This window comes from Rhipicephalus microplus, chromosome 5, assembly GCF_043290135.1.
Source record: "Rhipicephalus microplus isolate Deutch F79 chromosome 5, USDA_Rmic, whole genome shotgun sequence".
In the NCBI taxonomy this organism is placed as follows: Eukaryota; Metazoa; Arthropoda; class Arachnida; order Ixodida; family Ixodidae; genus Rhipicephalus; species Rhipicephalus microplus.
Window position 1 is genome coordinate 70513090 of NC_134704.1, and position 19036 is coordinate 70532125.

The window sequence follows — 19036 nt, forward strand, 5'->3', positions numbered from 1 at the left end:
TCTTTCTTTCTTTTCTTTAATCGCCTGGAGTTAGCATGCGTATGCACGTGCCCCTGTTTGACTACTGCAGCTTGTGATGAAGTGAAGCGAAAGTGAGAGCTTTAAACGCTCCCAAGCGCGGCCGATCAACGTCCGATCAACTTTCTCTAGTGGGGCCGGCCCCGCTGGACCCTATCGACGACTGCGTATGCCCTGCCGGTTCAAGACTCGTTTCAGACAGCGGCTGCGGCATGCCCTTGTTTACTCGTTAGCCTATTTGCGCCATCCGAGTACGCAAGCACAATGTGGCGCGCTTTTCGAATGCGACCACTGTGTGCCATGAAGGCCCAACGGGACGTGGCCGTGGGAGGCTATGTCATTGCGTGGCTATCGAAGGATACGAACAGAGTTAGCGAAGAACGCCATGTCACCAAGCCACTGTCATTCCAAGAAAATGATGTGTGTGTGTGTGTGTGTGTGTGTGTGTGTGTGTGTGTGTGTGTTGTGTGTGTGTGTGTGTGTGTTGTGTGTGTGTTGTGTGTGTGTGTGTGTGTGTGTGTGTGTGTGTGTGTGTGTGTGTGTGTGTGTGTGTGTGTGTGTGTGTGTGTGTGTGTGTGTGTGTGTGTGTGTGTGTGTGTGTGTGTGTGTGTGTGTGTGTGTGTGTGTGTGTGTGTGTGTGTGTGTGTGTGTGTGTGTGTGTGTGTGTAAGTCGAGTCACTTCTGGCACATGATTGATTGATATGTGGGGTTTAACGTCCCAAAACTACCATATGATGATGAGAGACGCCGTAGTGGAGGGCTTAGGAAATTCTGACCACCTGGGGTTTTTTAACGTGCACGCCAATCTGAGCACACGGGCCTACAGCATTTTCTCCTCCATCGAAAATGCAGCCGCTGCAGCCGGGATTTGTCCCGCGACCTGCGGGTCAGCAGCCGAGTACCTTCCACTACACCACCGTGGCGGGGCTTGTGGTACATGAGAAAAGCTGTCTTGCGATGTAGGTGAAGCACTAATAGGAAAAAGAGAACAGGGGGAGAGGGCCCGGAGATCTATAGGCCTTTTCTTGGCTGGAGGAACGGGAAAGGGGAACAAAAAATGATACAGAAGGGGGAGGGAAGGAAAAAAGGAATTGAGCATTAACTGTGCATATGCGTATGTGGCAGCCGTAATATATACAATAGCCAAAGGTATTTACGCAGGCCCATAGTCCTTAAAACAACAAAAATGCTTCAATCGCCTTGTAAGCCCACAAGCGATGGGAATGGTGCTTCAGTAAGGTTTTCACGCAGAGCAGCCAATGTTTCGATCGCCGCTATGCAACAGCAAGTGTTTTCTTTCTTAGGCAAAATTAAAGCAGCGGCCAGGAGCGTACCTAAGAGGCGGGTTGAACCTCCCCCCCCCCCCCCCTTCTTTTCTTCCCGCAACTTTTCAATTTTAATTTTTATAATCACACACACCTACAAACGTACGCGCTGACATGCATAAAATAAAATTGAACCCCCCCCCCCCCTCCCCTCCCCGATAAAAAAATTCTTGCTATAGTCTTCGGCAGTTGTCGATATGATCTTCGGTGCGGCAGACGTCACATGCCGCACTGTCAGTCACTTCCATTAATGTTGAGTATGCCCTCGTGAAAGCAACTTCCAACCCAAGTTGGCAAAGAGCTTACGTCGACGAAGCTTTACGTCGACGAAGTCCAGATGGCGGTTGGAGTTCCAGCGTAAGAACGAGAACCAGGAATTGAGGTGCGCTTTCAGCCAAGCGTATATCGAGGATGACCAAGAACGTACATAGGAACGCAAAATTTCTGTCCTAAGGAGCCGAGGTGTTAGGTTAATAGAATGGCTTGAGAGCGATATTTTTCTAACTCGGATATTCCAAACGTCTCAAGTTCTATTGTCGTTTTCCATCCCTTGCATATAAAATAGTAACCATCGTGTTTATTGCTGTATTAACGATACTTTTTTATGCCGCATAAAAAGAAGGACGTCCCCGCACTACCACCACTGCGATCATGCCGATGCGTCAGAAGAGCATATTCTTTTAGAATGTCCGCAATACGATCAACAGTGCGCTGAACTGAGGGATCGCTTGAACCGACTTGACAGACAACCAATCACGATTAGAAAAGTACTTGAAGCGTGGCCGCATTCGGATAATCAAAGGTACGCAGTGAGCGCCCTCCGAGATTTTTAATGGACACAAATCTAATGAACTGTCTTTAGTTCATATTATACCTTGCTGCTATCTGTACGGACTCTATCCGCAATGTGATTCGGATATATGAACTGGACTATGACCATACATACTGTGCTAATTCGTGCATTATATGCCCTATAATGTATATATTATTGTACATATTGCCTTCGATTAGTTTTTTTTTTATTTCATTCCTAATTTTGCGTTTTTATTTGTTTGTATTGTAAATTACTGTAATGATGTTGGGATAACCGGCTCTAACGTAGACTACCTTCCCGTGTTCCGCGAAATATAAATAAAAAAGATACTTCCTTTTTATAAGTACAATTGATTAAGGGTAAGATGATGAGCATTAGCACGATGGATACGATGATTTGTCGCTGTGTCTCGCGTCTCAGCCTTAGAGAAAGTAACGGCGTAAAGCGTGTCCGTATCTTGCTAACGCAAAAAAAAAAGAAAATGAAAAAAAATATCTGTTTCAACACCCCGAACGGTTAGCAGCAATTCACGATCCAAGTGTTGTAAGTACACGATACGTGATGTGACATATTTTCCACAAAGACTCGCTTGTTGCACAACCCGACTGGAGCCGTCACACCATCTCCGCCGACGTCCATCACTGACGGAGCGCGCATCCGCGCCCGCGTGCCTAATCAACGTCATCGAAGGGTCATCAGTGTCGTGGGTTCTCGTGATGCGTGCGAGGATCGCGACGTAAAGCCGAGCGCGGCTACGCCTATACGTCGTCGTGTTTACCTTCTTAGTCGCCGGCTTAAGCCTCCCGCCAAACTTTGAAGAGTGGTCGCCCTGCGGGACGGGCGACAGAGCGACGTGACCCGCTCTTTGAGCGACCGGAAACTAGAGTGAGGCGCCGTAAATCGAAGCTTGGCGTCATATGTGTCACATTATTTGAAACATGCAAAAGAAGTCCCTAAGTGTTGTTTTTTTTTCTGGCGAAATTAATGTTCTGCCTTTACATTCAGCAACATAAGTACCTAGATAGTGATCCAAAGCTGTTCTTTATATTACTTTCATATAGTTTTTCATATAGTTCATATAGTATATAACAAACTATAGTATATCGTTTTTGATATAGACTTGATGCCGTTAGGTTATATACGAGAGACTATTGGTCAGCTGCCAGCTCTTAATAAGTTCATGTGCCCCGTGTCGCCAAACAGGCTCATAAAGAGTGTGCCACACTCGCCTCCATTATTATTGTGTCGAAACACGGAAAAACGAGCCCTTCGGTATAAACTTCCCTTATATATATATATATATATATATATATATATATATATATATATATATATATATATATATATATATATATATATATATATATATATATATATATATATATATATATATAGTTGTTTCAAAATGACACGCTGGTTTTCGTCGACAATGTTCTCACGCATCGTTTTCTTTTGTTTTGTCCTCGCAGATGCCGAAGGGGGCCGCCACCGTATTCCTGTAGAGGTGAGTCATCTGGTACTTCATCGTGGACTGTTTAGTGACCTCATACCACCATAACGTTGCGTTTCCGTTCTGAGATTCGACTGAGCGAACTTAAATGCATGGACAACAGGTATACGTTCGCCTGCTCGGGTTGCTGATGCGAAGAAACGTTCTCAGGTTTCAGGTCGACCATGACACAAATGTAAAATAGTTACACTCGACACTGATAGAAAGTACAGCGAATGCGAAAGAAATAGACCGTATAGGAAAAAAAGGCAGCTTCACATCGACAATCCTGAAGGAAACGTACTCGGAGCTGAGGCGCCTTTTTTTTTTTCTGAGGTTTTCTCCTCTTTTTTATTTACAGCTGTTTGTGCCTCTTTTCTTCCTTCATTTCTAGTTATGTTTATTTTTCTTCCAATTTAATTTTTCTCTCTTTCCATCTTTCTCATTCTTGCGCTTCCTCTTTTTTTATTGTTATACGTTACGCCAAGCGACTCTGAGAACTCAAGCCCCTGAAGTTTCCCGCACTAAAATTATTTTTTTCGAAGAAACTTCTAAAACATATCGCTTATGTGACGTGTGTCATGTGATGAGGGCACATGACCGATTAACTTAGCTGTTATACTGTTTTCTTTTGCAGTGGGCCCATTTGAACGGAAAACTACTCATTTCTTTATTTGTTACTTTACTGTCTCCCTCGCCTTTTCCCAGTGTAAGGTAGTAAACCGGATATTTCTTTTCTGGTTAACTATCCTGGCTTTCCGAATTACAATTCTCTCTTTTTCTCTCTCTGTGCTTCGGTATTCAGGTGACATTGCAATTTAAGGCTTCCCGATTTACGAATCTTACTTCGGCAAACCCCTTACGCATTTAGAGGAATTTCTTTATTATCTGATAACCGCGTTCATTCGTCTCTCCCTCCGTTTCTTGGAACAGTGAAAGCTTTTGGCTCGCCCCTTCACATTTTCTAACCAATCTCGTGATTACTGAGTGTAAAAAAGAAAAAGAAAAACAACAAACCAGAAAGAGAACAAAAAATATCTAAAAACGGAGGCGTAATATTGCAATACACAGGCTAGGATGTCACAGGCTTTCACTGAACACGCTTTGGAATTTGCAAGTTGTCCTTCAATCCGTGTGCTCGTAATTTTTACATGTTGCTGAGTCGATCCGAAACCCTCCTATACAGCCTGTCAATATAGCATATACTCAGGAACAAGGCAACGCAAACAGTATGACAGACAGAATATAAGAGAAATAGTGACATCACCAGTGCATGTCGTGCACAATCTTCTGTATCTTGTCTTGTTTTGCCCTGGCCGTAATGGTAGCTTGAAGCTTGCTCCATTTACTTTGTTGCTCTACATGATCTGTCCGAACTTTGAGCCACAACCTTGTTCATCAAAACAGGCAAGCTGTAAAGCGTTGCGATTGTTCTAGTGTACCTTGTGTCTTTTTCTTCCCCGGCTTGCATGTCGATTCTAGATTCATTGTCTGCTGTGCTTTATAAACGACATTAAGAACGCCGTGGCAAGTACAGGACGCTTCTATGAGTGTGTTTCACAAAATGCAGCGCTGCTTTGGGAGGAGAAGACGCCATCAATATTTTGTGAAAGCCTTTGGTGGCGGACAACCACTGACAATCAATTATATAAATAAACATTTTTTACGAGCTTGTTAGGAGCACGCTCCTTATGCGTGAGTGCTTGCGACTTCTGGTCTAATCCGCCGATTTTCGTAAAGTAGGCGGGGGGGGGGGGGGGGGGATGGCACTGCAAGGAACCTCAGCTTAATAATAATAATAATAATAATAATAATAATAATAATAATAATAATAATAATAATAATAATAATAATAATAATAATAATTCGGATTTAACATACTAAAATCTTCACAGTTCTTGATAGGGCACATCTTTGTATGATGGTCGAGTAGATGTACGGAGGATTTCCTCCATGTTCCTTCATCATCATTCACTTCATGGATATGGCGCCATTTTTTTAAAGAGCAACGTCTTCATACGCCGTTGTTTAGTAAAATACATTTCTGACTGCTCCTTCTGATTGTCATCAAACCGCGTCTTTTTATGCTTTTTTTTGCTCTTGTTATAACGTAGAGACTGTATATAGATACAGGAAAATATTTGACGTCGGTAGCCATCGTGGTCTTTTTTCGTCACCACTTTCATATACAACTACATAAGCATTGTAAAGAACAAGGAAAATAAATAAGAGAATGACGAATGACTGTTCTCAGTCTCATCCCTTTCATATCCGTACCACTAGGAATCAACCTCTCAAGTCAACCCATTGCGGCGTGTCGTTGCATATCACGCTGCCTCTTTCTTTTCCAATTTCGGTGCATGAGTCCGCTCTTTTGCTTTGCAGCGTCCTTTACTACAACCCAGCATTACGTCCCCGGATCGTGACATTCGATGCGAGCAGAGAGCTATAGTTGTCGACCTGTCCTCGCCCTACTTGATCGGACCTTGCGGTGGTTATAGATCGAGCTCCTGCCCTTGTCCGCGTACAGCTTCACTGTGCGGTGACAGCATATTTGACGGAGATTCACCCATCCGTCCTTTATCATCCCAAGTGACCTATACCGACCTATACCACCACGAAACCTGACTCTATGCTTCACACAAGTGAAGCCTTTGCTTTTTCTTCGAGCGATATTTTCAGCTACACCCCAATTCCCACCCCCGTATGTTTTTTTTTTTTTTTTTACGAAATGCACTACTGCAACTGCTGCAATTCTGAACAGACGACCGAACATGTGCTGTGCTTTTTGTGTGTGTGTGTGATTGTTTCTACTTCGAACTCGATAATCATCAGAACGGGTCAAATGAGCTAGACCACAAACCATTTATTTTCCCAGTAACAGCTCCTTGTACTGCGGACCTATGCGTGGCAGGACAGCAAGGCTGCGTGACCATGTTGTTACCATACTCAAAACCGTATCGTGTGATAGACAACCGCATGTGTTATGCACTCACAGCAACCCCTTTTATTCTCTCCCCCCCCCTTTTTTTTTAATTCCTCCCTTAATCTCCTTCCATTACCTCAATGAGGCAAGTGGGAGAGTCTAGTGAAGCTATAAACCAAGCCCTCTTTCCTGACTTCTCTGAAGAAGTCGGACACGTAAGGTAAAAGGGCCGTAAAGTGACGCCCGTAAAGAGAGACCCGCAAGTGCGGCAGCAATAAAAGGGAGTCGAACGCTCGACCTCGAGCTTGTAAACGCAGCACACGTCCCTAAGCTATCGCGCAGCGTATGTACAGCAAACGATGGCCAGATTGAATATTCATACTTCAGTCGTCATCGTTAGTTTTCAGAAGACAGCACTAGCACGTTGACTTATCAACGACAATAATTACCTTTGCGTTTTAATTGGGCACGTTGCTTTTATGCGAAGTTTCGTCTTTTTTTTTTATTTCTCCGCTGACATCACTGATTAGTCCTAGCCTAGGAGTCTTGCGAGCACTGTATAGCTGTACCTTTGCAACTGCCAACAGGATACAGCAAGGTCTGTAGCCAAGCATTCCTAATGTCTACCGCTAGCGCAGGCCACGTTTGATTAGCGATTCGAGGAGTGTTTGCTTTCGTGGGGCAAGCATTTGCTTGGCAGCATCGTTATGTAACTAGCTTGACCTCAAACGTTGATCGACAGTGAGTAAAATACAAGTGAAAATAAAGGCAAAAGCTTGTGGTGGATAGGTTGATAAAAATAAGAGAGTGATAGAGTAAACGTTTATTTTGGCCGAGCGCCTCTGCGCCCCTTTAGCTTGGCGGCCTCCTCAATCCACCCAGTCGTGGGTCCTTTGCGATCTCCCATCCCCGTTACAACAGGCTGCTCTGTATTCGCATACAGGTGTGGCCGCTCAGCCTCTCACTGCTCACCGTCTAGTGCTTAGGCCTTTGTCTTTTTATCCATATCCCTAAGCCATGTGGGCACAGGGTGTTTTGAAGTTCACTCATATTATGCGGTAAACTTTATTGCGGCTTCTGCATCCCGTATGGGTTCAGAAACGTTTCTGTGTTGTTGTTGTTGTTTTACCATGGCTATGTCAGTGACCGCATCTACGTTCTGGTCGACTGAGCGACTGTATGAGGAAAGCATTGCACGCTCTCCTCCACTTAGTTGATTAGTGGGCAACCCTTCCCTTCCCCGTGCACACACCAGCGGATAATGAGCTGCTCACACGAAAGTCGGGGGTTCGATCCCAGCATCGATGATCACATCGCTATGGATTCTAATTGTTAGGTGCCCGTGTTCTGCGTTATGTCACTGCACGTTTAATAACACCGGATAATCCAAGTGACCGAACTCGCGCGCTGGATTCCGTTGCGACTGGTTGTGCCCTCGCGAGCTCCGACGGCAGCGTAGCTCTGGCCGACAGGGTTGGTCCTACGCCACCTCCTGCCGCCGGTCCCCTACGACGACGACAGCGTAGCTCTGGTTGACTGGATTAGCCCTACGCCATCTCCTGTCGCCGACAAGAGCTCTCGCCAGTGGTGTTTCGTCTTCGGACTTCTGCAACCGTGTCATTCTTTCCTGTCTTCTCCTCACTTCCGTCGCTCCCTGTTCCACCACCTCGCTATCTCTATATCTCTACCGCTTAATCCTATCTTTTTATTCTCTTCTCTACCCCCATACCTCGTAAGCTACTGTTGAGGTGTCCTTCCACTGAGAGACAGTTACGGGGCTCACTTTTCTCTTCTTTTCTCTTTAAAAATCACTCCGCCCCCTCCCCCCCCCCCCCCTCCCTACGACACGTTTAGTGATCATTCAGCAAGTGAAACCACACAAAGTATGAATCCTATCGAATGCATTCGCAATAGCAATCTTAATCGGAAGTGCAGTCTTTCGATGACCGACATCGTTCGTCACGCCGAAGAGCGTGTGACTCTGGTAGACAGGACGGAGCGAGCGGAACTCGAGAGCCGCGCACCTGCACAACCGGTCAGCGGTAAACAATCGAGTCGCTTCCGGGCGGTGATGGGCTGTGCGCAAGCATTGGACTTCCGTTTCCGGAAAAGCGTAACCTTTACGATTCAGACGTATAGCCACGGTGGTGGCGCGAAGGAGAAGTCAACGCGTTCGGCGACGGTTCGTTACGCTCCCGGTGTTCTCCCTCTCAGCACGACGCCTCCTGCCTTCACCTGCGTGGCGCACGTGTTCTTAGCGCTGCCGCAAGACGGCGCCGTTGAAAGGGGCGATGCGATACGCGTTATGTTGTCCTCGGCCTTTCACCACGCTTGACCTCTTTCGCACTTTTGAGAACTGAATTGTTTGTGGCGTGTAGCCAAGACGACAGCTCGTAAAGAGCCTGTCAGCGTGTTTGTCGCCCTAGATGCTAAGGAGAACGAGTGAGGCATCGGAGTTATATGTGCTTTTAATTCACGAAGAACCTGTCAAAATGTCGTTTACTAACACTGACATGTAGTTGGACGTTGATTGTAAAAACCTAACTCATATGAGGCGTGAATGCGGTAGAGATAAAGTAAGACGATGGTTTAGAGCTAGGTTGGCCACGTTGATGGTCAGCAGAGCAGCGAGTCTTACATTTCATACGATTTTATATAGAGAATGTTATGTGTACGATGTCGGATATCACGAATGAGATCAGTAAATTATTCTTCCGTATGACTATCACAGTAACGTGAACCAGTGCCGATAAAAATTGGTCGTACTTCTAAATGCAGGAGTATGCTAGAAGTGAGACTCGGATGGATTTTATGAGAAAACAGGCTTCGAAGCTGGAACAAACATTGTCCTATCGAAGGGCTTCTGCTTGTGTTGCTGCTTTCTGGGCAGTCACATTATGCGGTAAGGTTGCGAACAGGCTACACACTGGAGATGACCAGGGGGAGATGAACTATAACCGCCAGCTCAGATGGCGATACACCATCAATGCATCGACACATCAATACACCAAATAACTTATGTTGAGCTCTGCAAGTAGGGCTTAATTTTTAATAATAATCTCTGGGGTCCCACAACTACGATATCATTACGGGGGATGCCGTAATGGTGGGCTCCTGAAATTCGTACCTCATCGGGCTCTTTACCGAGCACCTATGTACGCGGACCTCCCGCAGTTCTGCCTCTTTGGAAAAGCATTTCCTCCTTCTTCGATCTAGCGACCTTCTGGTTAGCAATCAAGCAGCATAACCTTTAATCCCCAACTATCATGTTGTGAGCGAGTGTCGTGCACTTCTTGTCCACTGTGTCTCCGCCAAAAGTGCGCTACATCACCATAAGGTGTAATGTCCACTGGGGCGGGTTTAGTTTTATGCGTGAAACGAAGAAATGAATATCCAGCTTACAGGCACTAGCACGAATTTGCTGACGCGAATGATAGACGGTTGGGCCACCAAAACAAAACTTCGACGTGGGAGAACTCCCTTCCATCACTTTAAAGCTCATTAGATATGAAGTAACAAGAAAAGAAACATCTTGCTACAAACATCAACATCCTCATGCATCTAATTAGATTCAACGCCACTCCATCACACCTATTTGCGCGGGCATCACTTCCCAGCCTCACCAAATGTCACCAGTGTTCAATCCTCTTAGGTCTCACCTAACAGCATGGTAACGTCTTGCTGATTTTCATACATCCGTTAAAGTCACAGCAGCTCTCGCCATTTCGTAGACGCTGCTCCACAATTGTAGCATTCTGGCCGTCACCAGAAAGAACCTGTCTGCGCCGTTTTACGCCATACGGTCGAACAGCGGCACTTGTTGGGTCATTCCCGCCATTAATACTTGCCCGAATCTCGTCATATTCGTTTCGCTTCATAATGAGAGCCTTATCTATCCCCATCGCATCATTCGGTCGGCGGCACGATTGCGGAGACCCTCTATATTCTCCGATAAATTGCCTCTGAGGCGACAAGTGCCGCTGGTGTGGCTGCAAAAAGGAGAGAGAATGAATGACAGGGGCCACCACATGGCAACCCTATACGGTTCGATGCGTAACTATATGGGGCGCTGATCCGCCACGGCGTGGTTGGGTCGTCGATCAACCGAGCAGCTCGCAGCGTCGCCCGCGGAGTTCAAGCGGCGCGGCGTCGTCGGTTTCTGTACCGATACCTCGTGCGACGGCTGCTGGCCCGTTGTCAGTACGACCTCGTCCGCGTTTCACAAAGGGCCTTTGCCGCCTCCCTCTCGAACCATGTAGACCCGTTTCGACGTGCCCTGCCAGCTTTTAAGCCATGCTACGGAAAGAAAAGCGGCCATATAAGCGAACAACAGTACGAAGAGTGTATAGCGAGCGCGAAAACACAGCGCCGATAAGCAAGTATACGCCGGCACCTTTTGCCCGGAGGTGTATATTGTAGACGCCGTCGAGGCTGCAACGGTTGCATGCAAGCTTCCGAGCGCATGGAAGTGGCGTTGTCGCTTTTATTGTTTCTGCTGTATGGAGCCCGGCTGGGTCTGTGTTTGTGCGTTCGTATGCGATTGGGACACTTCATTAGCAAAACTGAGACGGAGTGCTTTCCGAACGTGGCGTAGAGCCACAAGCTGGGAGGTAACGGAAGGAGAGGAAGAGGAGGGAGGAAGAGAGAGAGTGGTGAGTGAACTTGCATATCACCGAGCCGATCGACCCTCCCGACTTCGACGACGCCTGCGATATCGACGAACGGCGGTGGCGAGAGGTTATATGCACCGCGCACACGGTGGTATACGCGTATATACGGCCTACTTGAGTGTGGGCCTGCATAAAGAAAGGAATAAACAGTAAAAAAAAGCCAGCTATATTGGAAGGTCCCACTTTTCTTCGCTTTGTGGTGTTCATTTTTGTGTTGGCATCTTTTTCAGTCTGACCTTCCATGGCAAGGTGTTCTTCTCGCACGCAAAAAAGAGCTGATCGTTTCATTTTTTTTAATCCCTAATTTTTTTTATGCTACTCGTACTTGCTTGAATAACAAGGTCGTACTAGTCGAGGGAGCGAAGGTTATTTCAGTAGCTGCAGTTTATCGGAAGAATAATATTCAGCACAAGAAAAAAACAGAAAGGCAGAGATGCTTCGTTTCGTGACATTACCCCTCTTCATTTTCCCCTTTCATGTTCTTCGTGAAACCATAAACATAGACTCAAAACTTCGGACAAGTTCAAGAGAGCGTGAAGTCTCCCGTGTCATCATTTGCGGTAATTATTAAACCACATATATATTGCCTTTGTGTGTCACTCTTAATCATATGCTGTGTGAGGTTCTGAGTACAACCAGGAAACTATAAGAAAGATGTCCAGTTTCCTGGCTATAGCTGGTGCATTGGCCGGGACTTGATTAAGAGGGTAGCACTTACAGATCATTCGCTTTTGGCATTCCACTTTGACGTAAAAAATATGTTGTAGCCCCTCCTCATGCATGCTAATGTTCCTGCTTTCACCAATGCGTATTCATTTATGACTGAAAAAGTCGGTCGCTGCGAGTACGATGAATTCAGTATCAAGGGGACTGTCGGACACTTCATGCGCTTGCAGGCTCGTATTTGTATGAGAAAAGACTTGACCTTCGCGCAGCTTTAGGTCAGCTGAAGCTCGCCTAATGATTCCAAGGTTGCGGGTTCTATCCCGGTCACGTCGATAGCATTTCGATGGAGCCGGATTGATTGCTAGAGCCTCGTCTTCTGTTTGATGTCAGCGCACGTTAAAGAACACCAAATGGTCGAGATTTCCGGAACCCTTCACTATGGCGTCTCTCTTGATCACACCGTAGTTTTGGAACGTAGAACCTTAGAATTATTATTATTATTATTATTATTATTATTATTATTATTATTATTATTATTATTATTATTATTATTATTATTATTATTATTATTATTATTATTATTATTATTATTATTATTATCAATAGTATATCTAGGGTCAAATGCAGTAAAATATTGTGTATAGCAGTGGATCAAGGAATTCGAAGTTGATTAGTTTAGGTTACATTGATAATGACATAGACCAACTTGCTTCAGTTCATAATAATTGAGCACAGTATATAAAACTCAAACAAATTAAGGAAGTAATTAAAACACAGCACTTATATCATTTCCGTGGAAGCAACAATATCATGCAAAATGACATGAAAAGAGGGTCAGCGCTGGAACTAATGCAAAAAGCGAGATGACGACAGAACATGCGCTGTAAACTCACAACCGTTGTGAGTACAGCGCATGTCCTGTCGTCATTTCGTCTTTTTTGTTTGTTCCAGCACTGCTCCCCCCTTTCATTTCATGAAGAACCCAAACCAACTCGCCCACCTTTCTGTTATTCTGCAATAGCATGCAATTATGCTCGTAGAATTCAATGCAAATAAGTGAAGTAAACTCTTGTCGTTAACAGGAGCCTAATAAAACTAAAGAGCACAAAATTTCGGACCACTACTCAGAGGTACATCCCACGCTACGATTGTTCGTGAAAGAAAATTTCAGCACATCGTGACGAGACTATATATGCGAAGGTAACCTGCCAACGGCCAGTTATCTTGGCTTACGATTTAGCGTGAAGAACTTGATGAATTCCACCGATTCCAGATTTGTACTGTCATCGTGAAATTGCTGATGCTTCCGATATATTTGCACTTAATTGAAATGTGTTTCCGCGTTCTGAAAGGAGTTCTAAAGAGAAAGAGTTATTTCGATATTGCTTTATCAGTTATATATGAATAATGATTAAGTCATGTGTTGCGTAGAAACTTACCATCGCCGGCGAAAAGAATCGCCAGGCCTGCGTCGAACGCGCAGAACAGTCACAGCGAAAGCTGAAAGAACAGCCTTTCAGAGCCTTTTCTAAACACTCTTTGGGTAAATACTATAGAAGCACACATGCTGGGTACCCAATATGTCATAATATTCATAATTTCTGTGTAGTAGGCCAGCATTTGCTATGCTATCTTTCGTCATTCTTGAGAGAAGCATGGTATTTGCTACACACCTGTTAGAAATTTTGTGCAAGTGTTTATGCAGTGACGGTCGATGATAAATTATGCCTGAAGTGGGTATGCGCCACAGATAATAGGTGATCAAGAACAAGTTTCCTAATAAGTTGGAGCGTTGGACGGCCCACTTGTTATGCAACTCGCATTCTGTAACGCCCGGTTGTTCCTTGGCTGTTGTAAAGCGCTCTATTACTCATATTAACGCGATTCCTTTCCCAGCATCAAGTCTAGTTAAGGCACGTTTGCGAACGAGTCCCAAGCACCGGCTGACTCAGTGGCAGAATACTGGGTTGACAAGCAGGGGAGCCGGGTAGGAATCCCACTGTGTCATTGGTGGTTTTTTTTTTATTTACCGAGTTTTTTTTTTCTTTTTATTATTTCGTGCAATAGCGGTTACGGACACCGGCGGCAGCGGCGGACAACCATGGCGCTGCGTGTGAGCCGTGTTGTGATCTCATAACAGTTTTTGCTGTAAAATTTTGCATAGAGACACGATGTTGTTGCTCTGTCATTCAGACAAACTTACTTCTCGTCTGCGATTTTCACGAGATATTTTATGAAACATTGCTTAACTGAACCTAGAAGCGTTGTTCTTCGGCATCGCACGATTTTCGTGATACTTAGGTGACCGCACAAGGTTCTCGGTTAGGTCGCTACCGGCAGGAAGTCACTTCGTCGTCCACTTTTAATTACATTCTATTCATGCCATGATTAGTGTACTTACGTTAAGGACTGCAAGTACTGTCCCTTAAGCCATCCTTGGCTCAAGTGTACGTTAGTTTCATTTGGTACGTAGTGTATAACGAAGAAAACGAGACCATGAACCATTTTATTCCTTTAATCCGTGCACAAAAAGAAGACACTGCCTATTCGCATCCTCCGCATGTTAGAGAAAAATTTCGCTACCATAATTTGGCTGCAACCCTGACTCGTAAAAAAGAACTCTATTAAGGGCAATTAAACCAACGGAGAACAGGCGACAGCATATTCCAGTCGCGTACTACTAAGCTCACCCCTAAAGTGACAACTGTTCAACACTGTGAGTGGCTAACGCGTAATCCCTTATCTCATGCATTGCTCTCTAAAACACTGAGCTTCACATTCTAATCTAATGCCTATCAGTGTACCGAAAGTGCGAGCTCCATTTTACCGCCGCGCTTGTGAACACAGAGAAAGCTTATCGCAGGTCAGGGCTATAAATTTTTGGGCTGCCATATAGCGGACCTGTATAGAATATCGGTCGCGGTCTTCCAAGGGCGGCACTCATGGCGCTCGGTTTATTACTCCTAAAGCGATCGCGGGCGAAACAAACGCTCCGAGTTGACTTCACGGAAAGCGTTTTACACTGTCGCACACACACTCGGCTTCGACGCCGTATATACCCTGTTTGTTTTACTTATTTGGAGATGGAAGAGGCGGATAAGTCAAGGGAAGAAAGCCTTCTTCTTGCTAGTTCCTCATAGTGGGCTCAGATAAAGAGGCCACATTCCAACTAGTTAATGTTCTTGTTCTCATTCCCGTCCCGTGCGACAGCCCAAGGCGAGCGGCAGAACGGTGATAAGGAGTGGCTCAGTGACGGTAGGCTCCGCTCCTTCGGGGAGACTAAAGGTGAGCGGAATCATTGAGCTATGTGCTTCATCATACGAAGAGGCAGGAGGGGAAGTGGCTGTTAAAAAGAGGAAGACCACAGTAACTGTCTCGAATAGTGAGTTAGTGAGTGAGTGAGTGAGTGAGTGAGTGAGTGAGTGAGTGAGTGAGTGAGTGAGTGAGTGAGTGAGTGAGTTAGTGAGTGAGTGAGTGTGTGTTAGTGCGTGCGTCTGTGCGTGTGATGGAGTGAATGAGTGCATGCGTGCGTGCGTGTGTGTGTGTGTGTGTGTGTGTGTGTGTTGTGCGCCCGTCTCATACATGCGTAAACATGAAAAAGTAAACCTAGCTTAAAGAGTGCGTGAACTTGCGGAGAAAGCAAGGAAACAGCTATGACGTTATACCTGTGAGCCCCTCGGCGATGCGCGTCTGGCTTAATTTGTTCTGATCACTATAGCTTACTTTACAACCTGAGTTTCTTTCTTTGTTTTTGCTTGTGCGATAGTTTTTCTTTTGCAACATTCATGGTCCAACAGGACATGACTGTCATGAAAGGCAATACAAATATGTCAGTAAGCCTTCACCAAGTGACTGCATATTCGAATGGCATCTACATATTGCTAACTACTTTCATATTTTGCAACCTCTGTATCGTTTTAGCAACCCAGGTTGATCAAACATTTTGTCTGCTGTACTGGCGCCCTCACTGTCACACTCTGCAGGAGCGTACAAAAGAACGAAAAACGCGGTCATCACCCTCAGCGATCTCGCGTATATTAGCGCGATTTATTTCTGCCTGGAACGACTTTCGTTCGCTGTGCCGAAGGTCGTGCTATCCAGAACAAACCAAGGTGCTACGCCTTAGAAAACGCCGTTCCAACGCCGATCCATTTCTCTTCCATTCTCTTTTCCTAAACGGCCGGCAGCTGACGGCCAAACCGCGCCCTGCATTATTTTCTTGTTGCCTTCAGTGTCACATTCTCTCTTTGTTCAGCGGCATTCTATTCATTTCCTAATAACTTACCTTTATTCTTGCTTCTTCATTTACTACACACGCCACCACGCGCGGAAATTCCTTGCTGGCATGCGATAGGGTAAACAGCAAAAGATTCGCGCTTTCTGTCACTCCTAGCGGTTTTCGATCATTCACTCTCTTACTCCCTTTTCGTTATTTATCTATTTCGCTATCTCTCATTCACTAGACCACCGATTGCTTCCTTTAATTCAGCGCGGCACGCACGCAATCCATTTCTATACGCCCGCGCATTCCTCTCTTTGCGAAGGGGTTGTATAGTCTGGCATCCGGCCAGTTTTCGCATGCTGCCAAAGGTGATGCTGTTAACAGTTATTCCGCTGTGCTAAAAGGCGGTGGTGTTCCCCAAACTAGTAGCGGTTTCTTCACATCACCGCCTTCTAGGGCTCAGCACTGCAACTTTGAATTGCTCTTTATTATATAAGAAGGCAGCCAACGTTGACAGGCGGAAAAAACTAATTTAACGGTCATTTTTCCGTCCATTGTTGTTACTAAAGCTGAAGTGTTATCTCTGTCTGTCACTATTATCTGGTTTGTCGCCACAGCCTCACCAAGTGTGAGGCCCGCGGGACGCCTTCATACTCTCCCATAGTAGAGTACCTCATACTCTAAATCGTTAACAACTTTCGCTAATCTCACTCTCTTGATTTGCCTTCCTGATGGAATCACAGTATTAGAGTATAATGTGATGCTCACGGGACGGCTCTAGGCTCTCCCATAGCCGAGTACTAAGTATTCGAAATCGTTCACCACTTTTTCTAAACACACGTGGACTGTTGAGTACCAAGTACTCAAAATCGTTAAACATTTTTTTTTTCTAAACGCACTGTATTGGTGGGAGGCCCACGAGACGGCTTCATGCTCTCCCATAGTAGAGTACCTAATACTATAAATCGTTACTCACTTTTTCTGAACACACACACACACATGTTCAACAGGGCGGGGACGGCATATATGCTCTCCCAAAGTAATGTACCAAGTACGCTAAATCGTTACCCACTATTTCTAAACACACGTGCTACAACCGGTAGTTCCGTGACACTTGCCACGGCTCTACGGGGCGGCGCGTAGTTAATCTTTGCTGGGACGACTCTTTACCACCACCGCCACCACACCTTGATTGATGTGTGGGGTTTAACGTCCCAAAACCACCATATGATTATGAGAGACGCCATAGTGGAGGGCTCCGGAGATTTCGACCCCCTGGGGTTCTTTAACGGGCACCCAAATCTGAGCACATGGGCCTACAACATTTTCGCCTCCATCGGAAATGCAGCCGCCGCAGCCGGGATTCGATCCCGCGACCTGCGGGTCAGCAGCCGAGTACCTTAGCCACCAGACCACCACACCTCGTATTGCGACTGGAAGGAGTTGCCCACAAGGTGCAGTTCCACGCTGCGATGCGTGACCAGGGGTGAAGTACAGCTTTTCAAATCAGAGCACGTGGCGTGCGGGAAGGCGTCCCTTCACTTCTTTGGAGAGCCTTGCAGCTAAACACGCCAGTCTTTATAAACTATGAGCGCGCGCGGCGGCCTGTCTCTTTCTTTACGAGCGATGATGGCGTCTTATGTGAGAAGAAAAAAAGCAACGACGCATTGTTGGAGCTGGAGAATTGACGAGGTCCTTTTCAGAAAGCTTCAAGACGACTAATAGATGTCCAGCCGTATATAGGAGGTCAACGCGTTGTGCTGGGTACGAACAGGTACAGCGGTGGCAGAAATGATCCCTATATTGACTCAAACGGTCTTCGGAGTATTGATGCTTTTTGGGCATATTCACTGAAGAGACTCGTGGGCAACTGGAGGACAGGGCGGTGTAAAAGAACGCCAGAACATGGCTGAAAGAAAAGACCGCGGCCGAAAATGCGGGTCACCGTTTGCTGACGAGAACAATCGAAATGCGAAGCGCATTTACGAGCGCTGGCGCGTGCGTTCGAACCTCTGCTCAGGGCCAATCATGGCCGATCACGCGACGAGTGTTCCGGCAATGCTCCAATAGTCCGCTTTGAAGTCACACACAGTGTATACAAGCAGGGGACGCGGAGAAAGATGCAGCCCTGTGGGTTGTCCCTGTGAGCCACTTTGCTCTACACGCCATCTTTGACGCGTGTGCTAAAGCTCTTGTTCCGTCTGCCGTCCAGCAATGAAGGGCTGTCCAGCAAGCGTCTGCGTTCTATCGAAGCGCATACGGCATGCGCATATGCTTTTGGATCCCCTGTGGCAGCCGCTCAGCGGGCGGCCTGTGTTGAAACAAAGGAGGCGGTGAATTTGAACAAGCTGGGCTTCGCGGCGTTCCTGTGTTTTTCATATGTTGCTGCCCCCTTGAGACACTGCAGAGCGCTTGGGGAAGAAAGGGTGGGTGGGGGAGACGCCCCGTAGTCTGGGGACCTTTTCTTTGTGCCTTTCTTTGGGTGGGTGTGTCTTCTAACAAGTGATGGCTGCGGCGGTGTTTAAGCGTTACGCTAAGCGCCAGCACGCTGCTTGTTCTCTGTGTATACTCGGCTGTGCCTTGTATAGGCGTTGGTCGCTGCATAGTTTACGTGTCGCTTTCCTTGGCCGGCGTAATTGTCTAACCTATTGAATAATGCTTTTAAAGTTCTAGAACAAGGGCTTAGACAACGGTAAACCGGGATACGTGGTATCCTGTGGATATACATCGCTCTTAGTTGAGTTAAAGAACAACGTAAGCAGTTGCGAGTCCACAAGTAATAAAACTAACTGTAATGTAGTACGCACGCGTACTGTACACGTCATGTACGTGCATGGGTGGCGAGAATGATCCTCTGTTACGGGCTGGCATTAATCCAGCTGTGTGCCGCTGGACATAACTGAGAT

At 46.1% G+C, this 19036-nt stretch overlaps 1 protein-coding gene across 1 annotated transcript in view; it reads left to right on the top strand.

Moving 5' to 3' along the window:
• The window catches only part of LOC142817828 (uncharacterized), a 222058-nt gene that overhangs the window by 102784 nt on the left and 100238 nt on the right, over window positions 1-19036 (top strand). Inside the window, exon 2 of the mRNA XM_075895655.1 lies at window positions 3627-3661. Coding sequence (XP_075751770.1) covers window positions 3627-3661 — 35 coding nt within the window. The remainder of the gene's footprint in view (window positions 1-3626; window positions 3662-19036) is intronic.